Source organism: Megalops cyprinoides, chromosome 5, assembly GCF_013368585.1.
Source record: "Megalops cyprinoides isolate fMegCyp1 chromosome 5, fMegCyp1.pri, whole genome shotgun sequence".
NCBI classification, from domain to species: domain Eukaryota; kingdom Metazoa; phylum Chordata; class Actinopteri; order Elopiformes; family Megalopidae; genus Megalops; species Megalops cyprinoides.
In genome coordinates, this window is record NC_050587.1 from 22327903 (window position 1) to 22343426 (window position 15524).

General features: G+C 46.3%; 1 protein-coding gene across 5 annotated transcripts in view; it reads left to right on the forward strand.

Annotated features, from left to right (window-relative positions):
* Positions 1-15524, forward strand: part of ehmt1b (euchromatic histone-lysine N-methyltransferase 1b) — a 54491-nt gene that overhangs the window by 21913 nt on the left and 17054 nt on the right. For all 5 annotated transcript variants that reach the window (XM_036528308.1, XM_036528309.1, XM_036528307.1 and 2 more), the window contains 11 exons: positions 4902-4989; positions 5972-6498; positions 7067-7220; positions 7872-8008; positions 8307-8477; positions 9038-9121; positions 9441-9558; positions 11696-11827; positions 13734-13879; positions 14079-14222; positions 14580-14806. In XM_036528308.1, coding sequence (XP_036384201.1) covers positions 4902-4989; positions 5972-6498; positions 7067-7220; positions 7872-8008; positions 8307-8477; positions 9038-9121; positions 9441-9558; positions 11696-11827; positions 13734-13879; positions 14079-14222; positions 14580-14806 — 1928 coding nt within the window. The remainder of the gene's footprint in view (positions 1-4901; positions 4990-5971; positions 6499-7066; positions 7221-7871; positions 8009-8306; positions 8478-9037; positions 9122-9440; positions 9559-11695; positions 11828-13733; positions 13880-14078; positions 14223-14579; positions 14807-15524) is intronic.

Consider the following 15524-nt stretch of genomic DNA (forward strand, 5'->3'; position numbering starts at 1 on the left):
TGGACTCTGCTCAGCCCTGGGGCAGCGAGGGAGCCCACGAGCTGACTGTGTCTACAGATGGCCGTGTGGCCGAGGGAGAGGTCACTGTCCTCCAAGCGGTCAGTGATGATGGAGATTAGCGGAGGGGGGATTAAGGTGGACAGCTGGCGGAGGAGCTTGCAGTGTGGGGACTATGGTGACCATTCACTGCCATGAATGCTTGCTGCAGCAGAAGGTACATTTCTGCTCTTGCAGGAGAGGGGGACTCTTATTATGAAGTGTCTCCCTTGCCAGCGAGTCTGCTTTTGTTGGGGGAGCCGTTCTGAGGCAGACATTTTCTAGCTGAGAAGGGTGTCCACTTTGGCTGCCAATCAGAAGGCAAGAAGAGGGACTGGGGTTGTAACACAGTGGCCTCAAACCATTGGGGAGGGGGCGGAATCTCCTGTAGCTATTTCTCCTGCCCCCATTAACTTTGCCTGTGCTGGACTGATGGTTATAAATTTTTATATTGGCAGCTATGATTGTGGATATGTGTGTTTATGTGTGTGCTTGTGCCAAGAGTGTGGTTTTCATTTTATATTCATCTTTCATTTTCTATCTCTTTTTTTGCTGAGAGTTCCTCATTCACTTTTGAGCGCCTGTTGGTTGTATTACTCCTGTGTTATCAATTCAGTTCAACTCATGTGTTAGCAGGAAGTGACACGGTAGTGATGTCACTGATGAGTCGCCCCTTTGGGCTGGCTCTGTTTCGAGTGGGCAGCCGTCCCCTCTTTTTTTTTCCCATTTTTGTTTCCGAATCGATGGCTCGGAGGCAAGAGGCTGAAGAGAAAGCAAGGAGCAGATGCAGGTGTCGAGATAATTGATCTTTTCGGGTTTCCTCCTCCCCCGAGTGAGAGCGAGAACGCACAGTGTTCTCCAGAGCTGGGCAATAGTGCAGGTGCCAGCAGAGAGGTTGTCAGAACCCCGCAGCAGCTGAAGGAACTGTGAACGTGGTTAACCGCTAAGTCACAATTTTGGGCATTCATTGCATAGTGTTGCATTAATTATCAGGGGTCCTGAACCAGGGATGCACACATTATATAACCCCATTATACAACTGGATTTTAGCAGAAGCTGAAGCATATTGCTCAGTGGTACAGCAGCAGTACCCTGCGTGGGATTGAAGCGTCTGATGTGTAAATAAGGGATGGTATCACTCATTAGGCAGAGACGATGGCAGTTTGTTTTGTGAGGATCGTAACAGCTGTTGCTCTTTCTTAAGATACTGCTGTTTTATGAAGCTTTCACTCTCTGAAGCTGTCGCTCCATCTGATGCTGTTGATATCTGATACTGGTGAGCTGCAATGAAAGCATTTGGTGTGTCTGATACTGGTGAGCTGTCTGAAGCTGATGCTCCACCTGAAGCTGTATTGCCCTGTATCCTTTTGTATCTGGCAGATTCAGTGACTGAGTGGAGAACAGGATGATATAGTTCTCCCCCTGATAACCTGTGAAATATCAACGTGAAACTTAAGATGCTTCAGTCAGTTTCAGTAAACTTGAGCAGTATTCATCATAAACAGCCGGATTAGGATTATTATTCTACTGTTGTCATCAGAATTTTTTATAAATGCAAAGTTGACTGAGATGCAACCAGGTGGAGGTCAGTAGGCTCATGAGAAGGCCCTCAGTGTGACTCGCTTTCTTTGATTTATGGAACAGTGTGCTTGCACACACTGTCCCTGCCCTGTCTTCACACTCAGCAGTGATCTTGGGTTTTCTGCGTGTGCTCATGTCTGCGTGCATTCCTGTGTGTGTGTCTGTGTGTCTCACTTGTGTCCCAGGAAACATGGTGCACGTTCGAGATTCTGCAAAGAATGAGGAAATGAAGGGCACGTGTGTGACAGTGTGAGAAAATTTGTCTTTTCATTGCACAATGGTAGGCTTTTCTTTGCTTTGTTGTTGCACATTATTGCTTGAAATGTTGTTCCAGTGAAATGCCATTCTCTTGAAGGGTTTTGGTAGCTGCGTTACTTTCAAAATGAGAAACGTGTCTGAAGGGCTGTCTGTGTGTCAGTAATATTGAAATACTCTGGTAAAGTTGAGAAGCTGAGGGCCAGACCTGACATAAATTATGCATGGGGACACTGGGCTGTTTTACCAGGCGGTTGCTGTAGCAAGCTTGTTAGCTGTCGTCGTTTGTTAGAGGGAAGGCTTTCCTCTCGGTTTCCCAGTTGTTTGCTGTTTTTTTTTTTTTTCCATCTAGCTCTTCATTTTGCATCTCCTTTAGGTGCCTTTGTTTGAGGGACCCTTTTGCGAGGTCTCTTAGAACCCAGATGCTGTGCTGTGTCAATGTGCAGCCACTCATTAACGGGAAATGCGGGCACAGATCGAGCTGAGGGTCTGCCTTCTGTGGAGAGCAGCTTTTTGGGCTGCAGCGAAGTGCTGGATCCATTTTCAAAAGTGGGCCGGCAGCCAAACATGGCTATGCAGCAATGTGGCAGTTAAAGCCAGAGGATACAGGCCTAGGAGCTGAGTGTTCCGCTCCGCCACTGTTGTGAACAACCTGAATGTCAGCTTTATGCACCTCTGGGATCTGAGAGACAATTTTTTTTCTGCTTTCCCTTTTCTAGTCTGCCTTACTCTTGTGGCTGGCTTTGTCAAGCTTAAAGGCACCAACTCCTTTGGAAACTGTATACCCTTGTGCTGACTTGGTTCCTTTGTTTTCATTATTTATGTAAAGCTTTAATAACACTTCACTTTGTCTTGTCAAATCAGTGGTTATATACATATACACACACATGCAATTGTTTCACTTTTTTTGGAGACCTCCATTTTTATTTGCCCCGGTCACTGGCATTGTGATTGATTTCCATTGCTGTTCTGTCTTAATAAAATCCTAAAGCTGTGCTGAGGTCACTCTGCAGAGATGGATGATAGAAGGGTTTTGCTTAAATCCGTCGCTCCTTGGTTGTTAAGATCCAGGAGAGAGGCGGCTCAGAGACGATGGTGACAGTCAGTCCTTGGCGACCCCGACACCGTTCTTATTGCGGAATTGGTCCAGCTGGACGCATCCATCTCTCCTAAGTCCCTCCTCTCAGTTTCGCTCTCCAGCTAAGACAGTGTGAACTGTGAAGGTCAAAATGCATCACGTCAAGGTTGCTGCACGTGCTGGATATAGTTTTTTTTGTTGTGCATTTTGGTATACTTTTTAAGTACCATTAAGGTGATGTAAATGCCATAGGACAGGCTAAATATGGGAAGGAACCCACAGCGGCAACACAGACTTTGTTCCGGGGATAGGGGCGTGTAGGTTGGCCAGGGTTGCAACCCATTGGGCACTTGCAGGTCGCCCAGATGATGTCAGTGGGGTATACCCTATCCTCCCATGAGGACCCACTTCACTGTGGTGCACTGTGGGACGTGCATTGTGGAAAGATAACCGCATGTGTGTGTAATGCTTTAGATTGCTTTTTTGCAGATATTGTTGCGGTTGCCATAAGCTTAAGCAGCACACTGAAAAAACCAAAGTTGGATGTAGAAGTGGGAAAAATACATAAAAAAAACAAAAACGAAAAAAAACCAAAAAAAGCTCTTGGAGCTGAGCATGTGCTTTCTGCTTAGTCCTTTTGGACTGGCACTTTAATGCAGCCTGCGCACAATACATCTGGTCTCCGCGGCAGTCTGTTCAGGATTGCTGAGACATGGATGTTGTATTTCTCCATCAGGGTCAGACCCGAACACTCAAGATTGTGGTTAACACAGAGAGGGACATGTTTCAGTTGTTTTAAAAGCAAGGAATGTGTTTTCTAATAAAAGGCTTACTTCACTGTCCCGTCTCAATGGGTAAAATCTGGAAAGCAGCACCTTCATTATGTCCCATGCGTGTGACATTTTGGCTGCCGTGGTGATTCATGCTTTGCTGTAATGCTGTGTGGCTCGGGTGTAGAACGGTTTGAAATGTTTGGAATGCTCAACATTTTCGAGCTATAAACTACCACCTAAAAAAGTGCAGGGAGGTGGAACCGTCTTCTAGTCCCTTGTGGACAAGAGCTGAGAGTAACTCTGGCAGCACAGACTCTCTCCAAGGTCCCCTGCTGGATTTCTGCTCCCTGTTTCTGGACTTTCTGGACCTGTCAGTGAGAAACCAACAGTGACTGACAATGTACCAGCAGAGGGGACTTGTAGCAACAGTAATCAGTGTGTTTGCAGTAGTGTGCTTTATGCTGTCTTGATAAAGATAGTGTTCTGTGGAATATGTGGCCGTGGACTAAATGTGAATGTGTCTGATCAGTTTTGGTGTTCGTGGAGGCATTCCCCTTCTCCTTGGTCTGCTGTATATTGTTGGGTATATTGTTAGGTCCTTTAAAAAAATGAAAATTCAATGTCTAATTCCTAGAGTTTCACGTAATTTGGTAATTTGGTAATTTGGCTGCTGGTTTATGTATTATATGGGAATTTCTTCATGAATCTGTCATTTAATGTGCTGTTTACTGTAGCAGACCTCTGTGAATATGGTGTATGGTTACATCCCATTCAGACTTCCTCCAAACTGGAATTCCCCCTTGAAAAGCATTACATCCAGTATAAACTACCCTCGACTACCTCTGCTGTTTCCTTCATAAAATAAATAGACACCGTGATGCTGAGGCAGCTTCTCATTGATGTCAGTGAAGTAATTTACCTGCAAGTGTAGATGAGCTTAAGCTAGACTTAACCCTCACTGATGGAAGACAGGTATAGGAGCGATTCTCAGAAATGCTGATTTAGAAAGGAGAATTTTTTTCTGGAACCTGCCCTTGTTCCAGCGCAACTGTAATCCAAGGGATGTCCGTCATAAGGTGTAGGATCACATGGCATCCCGCTCCACTGCTCCAGTAAAGATTACCTGAGTGATCGGGTCCTCTGAGAGCTCTCGTACTGAGCTGCTGTGTCTCCCGCAGCCTGCAGGTGTGGTGAAGGCCGTCGTGGGGAAAGGAGAACCCATGAAGATGGAGGGGATGAAGGAGTCGCCTGGCACCAGAGAAGGGGGTAAGTGAAAGCAGTGATAAAAACAATAATGATAAAACATTTAATTTATGTAGTGCTAAGACTGAATGCACTTCAATGACTGTGGGCAGGGGGTGCAGTGTATTTGGATGACATATGCAAATCCAGAACAGTCATGTCAAGAAAATGGTAAACCCAACACCATAAATGTGAGGTTAAAAGCAATGCAACAAGAAACACAAATAGCCAAACTAGATGACAAAACAAATAAAGTAAAAGTAATGATTAAGACCTGTGGAGAAGGGGCAAAGATTATTAAGTATTAAATGTCAAGTTAGATATTCAGGACATGGTATTTGCTTCTCTAATGTGTTGTAGCAGTAGAAAATGCTTTGTATTTGGAATGCAAGCGAAGGCTGGCATCAGCTGGCTGGAGATTTTAGCAATAGGAGCACACTTCTGCCCAAGGTGAGACAGACAGAATTGGACCAGATCATTCAAAGTCAATGTGGAACGTACTTGAGCGGATGCTCTCCTGTTCTACTTCAGCTTCCTCATTCACTTGTCAGTGGCCAGCTTGTCATTTGGTCCATTCGCAGCCTTTCACCCAGAGCACACTGGACCCGCGCTTACCATACACGTCAATAAAGGGGAATGTTTGCAGGTGCCACTTTATATCGCTCAAAACGTACAGACTGGAGAGTAAAAGCCGCTCAGATGAGAATAGATTTAAACTAGGAGGGCAGTACTTATTCTCAACACATGATGTTTACTGTCCTATTGTGAAGCAGCATCATAAATTAATCCATGTTTACAGAACACTGGCAAAATGGCCTGCTTCCTGTTTCACAGCAGCTGGCAGCTCTTTGTACATTTCACTTGCTTTCTTTTTTTTTTTTTTTTGGTACGTCTGTTTTCTTATAATCTTGTCAGTGCCCTTGGGGGGGGGGGGGGGTCATTCCTGTGAAATACCAAGTGTGCGTTCCCGCTGAGCCGATTGAGTGTCGTTAATGGTTAATTTCAGGTGCCGGCGAGGGGAGCGCGGACAGGCGGGGGGACCTCGCAGCAGGAGAGGGCGAGCTGAACGGGACCTACGAGAGGTCGGAGGCGGGGAAGGGCCCTCACAGCTCCGGCCCGAGGGCGTCCCAGGACGGCAGGGCGTCGAAGCAGGTCGAGCCCAGCAGCCAGCCGCGGATCACCGAGAACGGGGTGGCGGAAGGGGACCCCCCTCACGGCTCCGTCACCGGCAGTAACGGCTTCATCTTGAGCGGGCAGCAGCAGGAGGGGGCGGGCCCACACAGGACTAGCGGGTCGCCTGCGGGCACCTCTTTGGCTGGGCACGCCGCCAAGACCCTCCCGTCCTCCAGTGGCCCCTCCAGGACGCGGAACCCGGGCGCCCAAAAGACTGACACGGGCACGGGGGCACCCATTGAGGGCAGGGCAGAGACAGAGACTAAAAATGGCACTGCCCAGGACCCCCCACGGCCCGTCACTGTACACCGGGCACGAAAAACCATGGCCAGACCAGCCTCCAACCAGACAACACTAAAGGTATCCGTAACAGCTGTTGTTTGTGAACTGCCATGAGACCATTATCTTTCCTGTAATGTTTTGGGATGCCGGCCACTCCAGGCTGTGGAAGCTCTGTCGGTAATCGCAGTGGTTGACTTCAGACTGGAAGTTCACCTGCGATACACCTGGACTGCAGTGCGTTGAGTCACATTCCAAAAAATATGAAGAAGAACCTACCTTTGTGTTTGTGCAGCTCTGTTATTAGAATTTACTTAGTCACGCTGAAGAAGTGTGTCTGCTAACGTACCTTACTTTTAGATATCTGTTTGTACAGCTGGATATTTACCGAGGCAATTAAGTGCCTTGCCTAAAGGTACAACAACAAGCCTGCAACCTTATGGCAGCCAGTCGTGTTTTCAGACTACACTGCACTGCCACTTCCTGACCTTCCTTTAAACTTGTTGATATTACTCACAATTCTTTTTTCACCCCCCTGTTGACCCTGTGTTGAAACTGCTGCCTGGAAACCAAAATGTGTTAAACAATGTAAAAAATGCCATGTGTGTTAGTTTGTTTATTTAAATTTTACCTTTTTGTTTTCCTGCAGCTTCTGAACAGGGATCTAAAAGAACCAAATGTCAGGAAAGAGGAGAACCGCAGCACACAGGAGATAGAGAAGACGCTGCAGATGACCCCCTCCCAAAACCAGCTACCTCAGAGCCAAAATGACACGGCCCTTGCCCCCGCCAAGCCACAGACAGGTGCAGCTCCTACAGGCCTGTCCGTCCCAGCCATACCCCAGGAGAGGGTTTTGGCTGGAGTTAAAAAAAAAAATAGCTTTTCATAAAAAAAAAAAAAGAGCTACTCAGGCAAATGAATTCCATCTGTGTCCTTCAGTAAACTTGTCTTCTTTTTGTAAATTTTGAATTTTGTGAATCTTTAAATATTGGTCATTGCTGTTGCCACAAAAGACAGAATTGCATCTTCCTCCATCTTAGGATGTTCGTGGTGGTGGGTTCATCACTGTGTTGAGAATCATTGTGGTTTCTCCATTACTACATTTGCCCAGTGTGCTGATGGCACGTGTTAGCTGTCGGTCAGGCTCCAGTGGAGCGTGATCATATGTTCCCAAGGGGTTCGCTCACTCATGTTTCCCAAAAGGCGATCAGAAACGTGGGCAAAAATGAGTGGTGCATCAGGATCGTTTGGATTTGCTAACAGGAGGGTCTTTTCATCCCAGTTGTTTTGCAGGCTGTGTTCGCTGGCTGATGCCAGTCAGGCTGACCGCCCATTTAGAGAGGTGGAGGTTGGTTGTGTGGTTTTGAACAAACCAGAGGGGGGCGCGCCACTCCTGAGGATGATGTCCTCTGTCTGTGATTAAAAACCTGCCCCCCCCCGTTCCCCGGTTTCAGCAGCGGCCGTGTCCCGGAAAAAGAAGAGGAAGATGGGGACGTACAGCCTCGTCCCCAAGAAGAAAACCAAAGTGCTGAAACAACGTTCGGTGCTGGAAATATTCAAGGACCTGAGCCACACATCCACTACCGCACAGGTCAGGACACACACACAGACTCGCAGCCACACACAACAGGACATGTACACACACTGACACACACCTATACATATGCACATGCACGTACATATCCAGGCACCTACATGTGTACGTACAATGCCAGCGTCCCGCCTTCGAATCAGGTCTATAGCCATTTGGTTACAGATCCAGCTCCTTAATCGTTAATGTCAGTAGTAGTGGAAACCTCTGAAAAAGGAATAGATTATTGCTACAAAGCGTGTTTAGACCCTTTGGATCAGCCCGTGAAGACAGTTGCCAGTTGTTTCCCCTCTCACAGAAGGAGAGCCTGCATATGAATGGAGAATGTGTGGAAAACGAGTCGGAGGAGGAGGAGTCGGAGGAAGGAGAGGACTCCGAGGAGGAGGATGAGCAGGCCGGCGATGGGGGAGAGGAGGGCGTGGCTGCACCCCAGGATGAGAGCGGGATGGGGGATAGCAGCACCCCTCAGGTAGGTCTTACTCCAACAGCACTGCAGGGACCAGTGTGTTAGTGTGTGTGATAGCTGCTGGGCATGGCTCCTCTTGTCACCCATTTTGGCTCTAGCACAGGGGCTTTCACCTGCATCCTGGAATTTACGCTTTCGCTCAACCTCTTTACAGTGTAAGCCCCCTCAGTTTAAGAACCACCATATCACCCTGTGAAGTATCACAAGGGGTGTTTGTGGTCTTGGTCGACCTCTGCAGTAAAAAAAAACAAACAAAAAAAAAACTCCTTTCTACTATATAGGAAGTGACTGTTTCTTGTCTAATCTCTTCCATTTGGGATGATACATGAAAATGAACTAACCTTGAAACAGAAATACTGGCGAAAACATGGTTTGCTACTGCAGATTAATCCTAATTTTCTAGTGCTTTGACCTGGGTACTGGCAAGATGAGAGTCAGCATTAAAACACTGTATGTGCAAGTTTGTTTCAAGAAGCTATGAAACGCAGAGCCCTCTGATGTATTGAAGTATTGATAATAACACCCTTAAGCTGAATGAATTTGCTGCTTTTTTCTGTTTCCAGGGGGAGGCGGAGGTAGAGGAGGAGCAGGAATCCGAGGAGTCGGGTGATGATGAAGGAGAGGAAGAGGGAAATGACTCAGACCTGGTAAGAGCTCAGCAGCTCTCTGCAAGCTTTCTTTGAAAGTGCTGGAGAAAACTACCAGTGGAACGCAGGCGCCGGTGCCAAATTATGGGGATAATGGCCTCCATTGAATGCAGTCATAAAAATATCTTCCCGACTTAAAAAAAAACAGTGATTAAAATAGCTATCTTGTGCATGGCATGCTCCCATTACTTATCTGTTGGTTTTATCATTGCAGAGCAGATGATGGTGAAAGCAAACAAGACATGCGGTAGATTACTACTGTCACTTCTGGAAAATGCAGAGTCTGTGATGGTGTAAACCGTGTCTGCTCTTGTTCCAGAGCTCGGAGTCCAGCCTGAAGAAGAGGATGAAGAAGAAAGGAAAGAGTGACAATCCTTGGCTTCGACCCTCCAGGAAACGCAAACGCAAGATGAAATCCAAGACGGAGGCCCTCTCGGGTACATTGTTACCTTTTCTTTTTAAACTTAACTTACAGTTCATGGGTACCCAGCATCATCGTCCCACACCATGTTAAAGCCACCTACACTAGGATCTCAGAGCCTAAGCATTGCTGTGCCCACTTAGAACCTCAGGCAGCAGCATGGCAGGGTGAGATGGACCAGGGCTCATAAAGTAAAGGTTAGCAGTTCAACTTGCGGGTGGGGAACTGCTGTTGGACCCTTGGGCTAGGTACTTCACCTGAATATCCGACTGTATAAATGGATAATATATAAAAATTACGATGTAACTTGGAGAGGAGCCATCCAAGAAAGGCCAGTATGCTGCTTGAAATGGTGTTGATTTGAGAGCAGGGGACAATATTCGCCCTTAGCTCATCAATGGAAACACTACACTGTCGGTTGCACTGAGGTGTGGTGATTTGTTATGCGGTCCATTTTGTCCAGGTCCAAAACGAGGCATGTTAACCTCCTGTGTTCTTTTCACATAACCCCCTGTGTTCTTTCCAGACTCCACTTCTGACCTCCTCCAACTGGTCAAATACTTCAAAGCAGTAAATTCATGCATAATTCGTCTCATCATCTCTTTTGTCACCACTACAAGTTCTCAGATTCAGTCCGAAGGTTGAAGTACATTTGCTATGAGGCTGTGTGTCTGAGGCACAGCTTTTTGAATGGGCCTCTGCCTCTGGGCCTGAACTCTGTCTGTCTGCCCTGAAGTAAGCTGTATTTACTGTACCGCAGATGTGGGTGTATTGCATCCTGTGTACGTGATAACATTTCTGGCTGCATCCCAAACTGCACACCTCCCCTCCTACCCATGCTATCTGCACGCCTACATAAAGTAGAAGTTCAACTGCAGAAGCAAACCAAGGTCTAGCAGGCCCTCCCCCAAACATACACCCCCCTTAAAACAAATCCTGACAGATCTGGTCTGCCCTGAAATTTCTCACTGAGCTCTGCTTTATCATGATGTTTGAGCCAGCGACCTATCAGGTGGACAGATCGCTTGAGGATGGAAGTTACCATGGAGATGGTGGCTGAAAGTGCAATGTCAGAGTCCCTGGAGAATCCAGAAACTGTACACAAGATCCATGACTGTAAGACCAAAAGCAGCTGAAACCCTCTTTTCCTACTCTCAATGTTAAAATGTGATATATAAATATTTGCTCCACTCAACTGCCAACAGGATTGTTTTTTAAACTGAAAGTGGCAGTTACTACCTGAATTTGGAGGAAGGATGAAAACAGAGAAAAATTAGGTAATAGTTTGTGCAAAAAGAGTCAGATTTGTATGGGGCCAAGTTTATGCTCACTGTGGTTCAGTACAAAGGGGCAAGGATGGCCCAGCTAGGCTAAGTGCCATTGCTGACCAGTATGGCTACATGGGTGGGAGTTGGAGGAGATTTCACAATCATGGCTGACTTTCAAATGCACTTTTCCGACTGGGATGTTTCAGTCTGCATAAAATGTTGCACCTAGCTAGCTTGAAGCACAGACTGAATAATAATTTGAGCATATCTAGTTGGGAAATTGACCATAGCAGGTTGTCTAGTTAGGTTGTCACATTGAATAGCATACTGCCAGTGGCAAACTGTGTTGCTGAGTATGTCCTGAAAGAGTTTGTGCCCATTTCCTCCTTGAAGTCTTGCCCACTTACTCTTCCTCTCAGTGATGAAAGGAAAATGCCACACAGAGTGGTCTCTCGTTCAGCATTTAAAGATTAGATTGGATAGTACTTTATTAAGGAAAATTGCTTTGCCAACAGTCAAGCATGTGGGAAAACAGAAGCACACAACATAAAACAATAAGACAATAAGGAAGAAAAATGCAACTGCACCAATAAATAACATATTGCAAAATTGCATTGTGAGCTTATTGCACTTAGATGGTTATTGCACGTGAGAGGTTTCACACTTAATTCCACTTAAGTTATTGCACTGTGAAGATGGCATTTGTATGGTTTTGCCTGCATCTTTTCGTTCTCTGTCTCTTTCTCCCCTTGTGCTCTCTCTTCTCCCTGCATCTGTGTCTCTTTCCCTTCTTTTTGTCTCATTTCGCCCTGTTTCTCAAATCATCACTGTCTTTCCACATACTCTCAAACTGTTTCTCATTCCCCTTTGCCTCTCCCTCCTCAGGCAACGAGGCGGAGCCCCAGGGGCAGACAGAGGCCTCTGCTCAGGCGGGCATCAGTAAGGAGTACACAGAGGTGCCCCTGGACTCCCTCAACCTGAAGGCCCAAGAGGAGCTGCTCTCGTCACAGCATTCTGGTGAGGGCTCGAGGACGAGACCTTGGGGAACCTGAAAGCCTCAGGCTGGCAGGTTCCTGGAATTGCTTCTTGTTCTGGACTTCAGGATGGGAGTAATCAGTGGTCCCTGCTGAGCCAGGATTGTCCTTTTGCCTTGAATGCTTAAACTTTAGCAGAATCAAAAGCCGGCTCACTGCCGGAATGGGTGTTTCAAGTTGCTCCACCTTTGCACCTATGGTTGATAAAGGAAATATGAACATCAGCAGACAATGTAGGACATTGCTAGACCGTATACAGATAACCTCCTGCTGGTTGTAATATAAGTAACAGTTGTACTCTTCATTAGTACTGTGTGTGCTCATTTATGTCTGATGTGACTTGGCTTGGTTGATGCATATGTGCAAGGTTACGTCACCTCCTTGGCGCTGGTGAGAGGAGACTTCATTCCTTGGTTTTGGCACGAGTTTCTTTCTCTCAGATGTGGGATCCTTTCTGTTTACTAATAGCTAATGAGGATATTAATCTGGTTATATCTGTTTTGTAAAGGAAGGTACAAAAACCGGCAGAGCTAATGAGTGTGGGTGATGAGACTACTTTGGTGGATCCTTTTGTCAGTGCCTGTTTGCCGTCTTGTGGAAAACTAAATGTACTGTTGTGTTTAGGGAGCCGTACAGGCCTGCTAGGTCACAATCAAAACCGACTGATTGGTATTACTTATTTGCTTAGTAGATCCCCTTTTCCAGGACAACTTGCAAAGCTCACAATGTTATCATTCTGTAAATTCTTTGAATGATTTACCAGCAGGGGTTTTACTGGAGCAATGGAACTGTGGCATAGCACTGTGCTCAGGAGCACCAGGGTAGTTTACCATATTGGTCTTGAACCAATAACCACCCAGCTCAATGTCTGGTGCTCCAACTATGACACCACACACATGTTCAGGTACACAATTCACACATCGTCATCCACACCTCTGCTGCTTGCAGATTTTGGGGGTGCATAGAAATGATTGTACTGTCTAGCGTTTTTAATGCTGCCAGGTGAAAGCTCTGACAAAGACACTCAAGGTTGAAGTTTTTTTCTGATTTGACTATTAAATAATGTTCTCATGTGGGAGCTTTGCAGCAGTGTATGGATTTATTCATTTAAATTCTATGGTGTAGATCTCTCAGGTTTGCAGGCATACTAGGAGTGACTGGTAAATGGGATGTCTGCTCCTTAGTGAAGCTGATATGATCTGCAAAAAGGAGATAAGGTGGTAAGAACTTGAAAGAAATGGAAGTAACTGTGGCCCAGTTGGACATACATCACAGCTGTCCTCTTCTCACAAATGGACTTTGCAGGGACCTGAAGAGCTCCCCCTGGTGGTGGTTTGTTCTTGATAAAACATCAGCTCAATAGAACTGAAACCTGACATGCTGGTATTGCATGCCATTTCACTTGAGTTCAGAGCATTTCTCTTCATTTTGAAATAAAGGCCCCATCTATTTTGCAATCTTTGCAGTGTGATGGATCATATTTTTATCTTGTTTATGCAATATTATAGTCTGACTAAATGTGTTCTGTAGCATGACAGTTCATTCAGGTTTTATTTCAGTGAATGCTCTATAATCTGCTAATATCTGCTGGTGAATTTTGGAGGTGATAGCTCAGCTATTTATATTTGGTATGTTTTGGTATGTATGCTTTATTAAATTTTTACATGTGGAACCAAGCACAACTGGCCAGCTGCAGTTAAAATGCAGTTTTACAGTAGAGTATCTAGCATTGCTCTCAAAAGGAAATAAAGGAAATAATTTTTTTCCCCTCCTAGTAATTTTCCTATAAAACTCCCGGTTTTTCCCAGTTATAGTTGATGTTAACTGAGGTAGGGTTAAAAAGGCAAAATTTATACCCTTTAAATGGTTTTGCCATTGTTTTTACACAGGTGTGTCTGGGGATGGCGGTGCTATGGAAACGGACATGGTGCAGGAGCTCCCCCTATGTAGCTGCCGCATGGAGACGCCAAAGAGCCGCGAGATCCTCACGCTGGCGGACAGGAAGTGCATGGCCACTGAGAGCGTGGACGGACAGGTAGAGCTTGTGCTCCGTCACGCACCTGTGGTCTCAGTGCCCTGCCTCCTCTGCCTGTCTGCGGGTGGAGCCATGAGCACAGTCCGAGTTAGGCCATTAAGAACCCAGGCAGTATTTCATCCGAACATACTGCCTGGGAAATATTGTTTTGCTAATCCCTTTTTCTTTCTCTCTCTCTCCTTCCCCCTCTGTGCTGTAGCTGACTCGGTGTCAGAGTGGCGTTTTGAAACAGGAAATGATGCGTCCCTCCAACACAGTGCAGCTGCTGGTTCTGTGTGAGGCCCACCGGGCCGGCATGGTTCAGCACCAGTGCTGCCCTGGCTGTGGCTTCTTCTGCAGGGCGGTGAGTGGGCCACCACCCCAGGGTCAGACCCAGACTTACACAATTTGGCTCCGGTGTTGAGATTGTCCAGAAGAATTAATGAGGGGCAACTTGTCGGAGCGTATAAGAATTACGATTCTGGATGGAGAGCAGCTCAATCTGTCAGTCATTGTTTAATCTGCTATTACAGATGCTCACTTCATGACATAATTACATAAGGTTACATAATTACATAAAGTGAGAATTCCAAGTTGCAAGCCATTGACTTGTAGTCTTCTTAGGCGGTGAAACTCACAGTCAGGATTAGAGGTGAAGGGGGAATCTCTGGTGGGAGATTTTCAACCCCCCCTGTTTATGGCTGATTTGTCACTGGCACAGGGGACCTTCATGGAGTGCCAGCCAGACAGCAACATCTCGCACCGCTTCCACCGCGCCTGCGCGTCCGTCATGAAGGGCCAGAGCTTCTGTCCCCACTGCGGGGAGGACGCCAGCAAGGCCAAGGAGGTGACCATTGCCAAGGCCGACACCACCTCCAGGGTCCCCCTCGCCCCCGCCGCCGGGGCGGCCACCGTGTCTGAGGGCAGGGCCGACACCACCACGGGGGGGTACGTCCAGTCCTAGTTCAAGCTCTGCCTCCTCTTCTCCCTCTGTCTGAGGCTGTTGTTTTCTCTCCTGCTCTCTTCTCTACTTTCTGCTCTTCCTCTGTCTCTCTCTCTCTCTCTCTCTCTCTCTCTCTCTTTCTTTGCATGCCTTCCTCTGTCTCTCTCTCCCTTCCTCTACCATTCTCCCTCCCTCTCCTTCACTCATCCTCATACAGAACCAAAGTTTGGACACAACTACTCATAGAAGGGTTTTTATTTATTTTTACTACTAGAATAATAGTGAAGACGTCAAGACTGTGAAATAACACAAATGGAATTATGCAGACAAAAAATAAGTGAAATAATTCAAATAAGTCAAAACTATTTTATATTTTAGATTCTTCCATATAGCCCAAAAATAGTTTAAAAATATTTTTTTTGGAAAGAAACATACATACATACATAGCCATTAACCTCACTATTTATATGTGTCTAAGAAAGAAATTTCAAGCATTTAAGCATAAGTCTTTCGGTCAAAATGTCTTTGAATGCATGTTTCCCATTATCCTAATCAGATGTGTCCAGTGGTATCAGATGTGTTGACTGGTACTGTACACCTACACCTGCCATGAGGACAGGAAGTGAAATGTGTGGATAATGGAAAGTGGGCAGGCATGTCCAAATAACTGGCAATGGCACAGTGGCTGGGGACAGTGTAAAAGGGGCAGCTTTTATGTCTGTA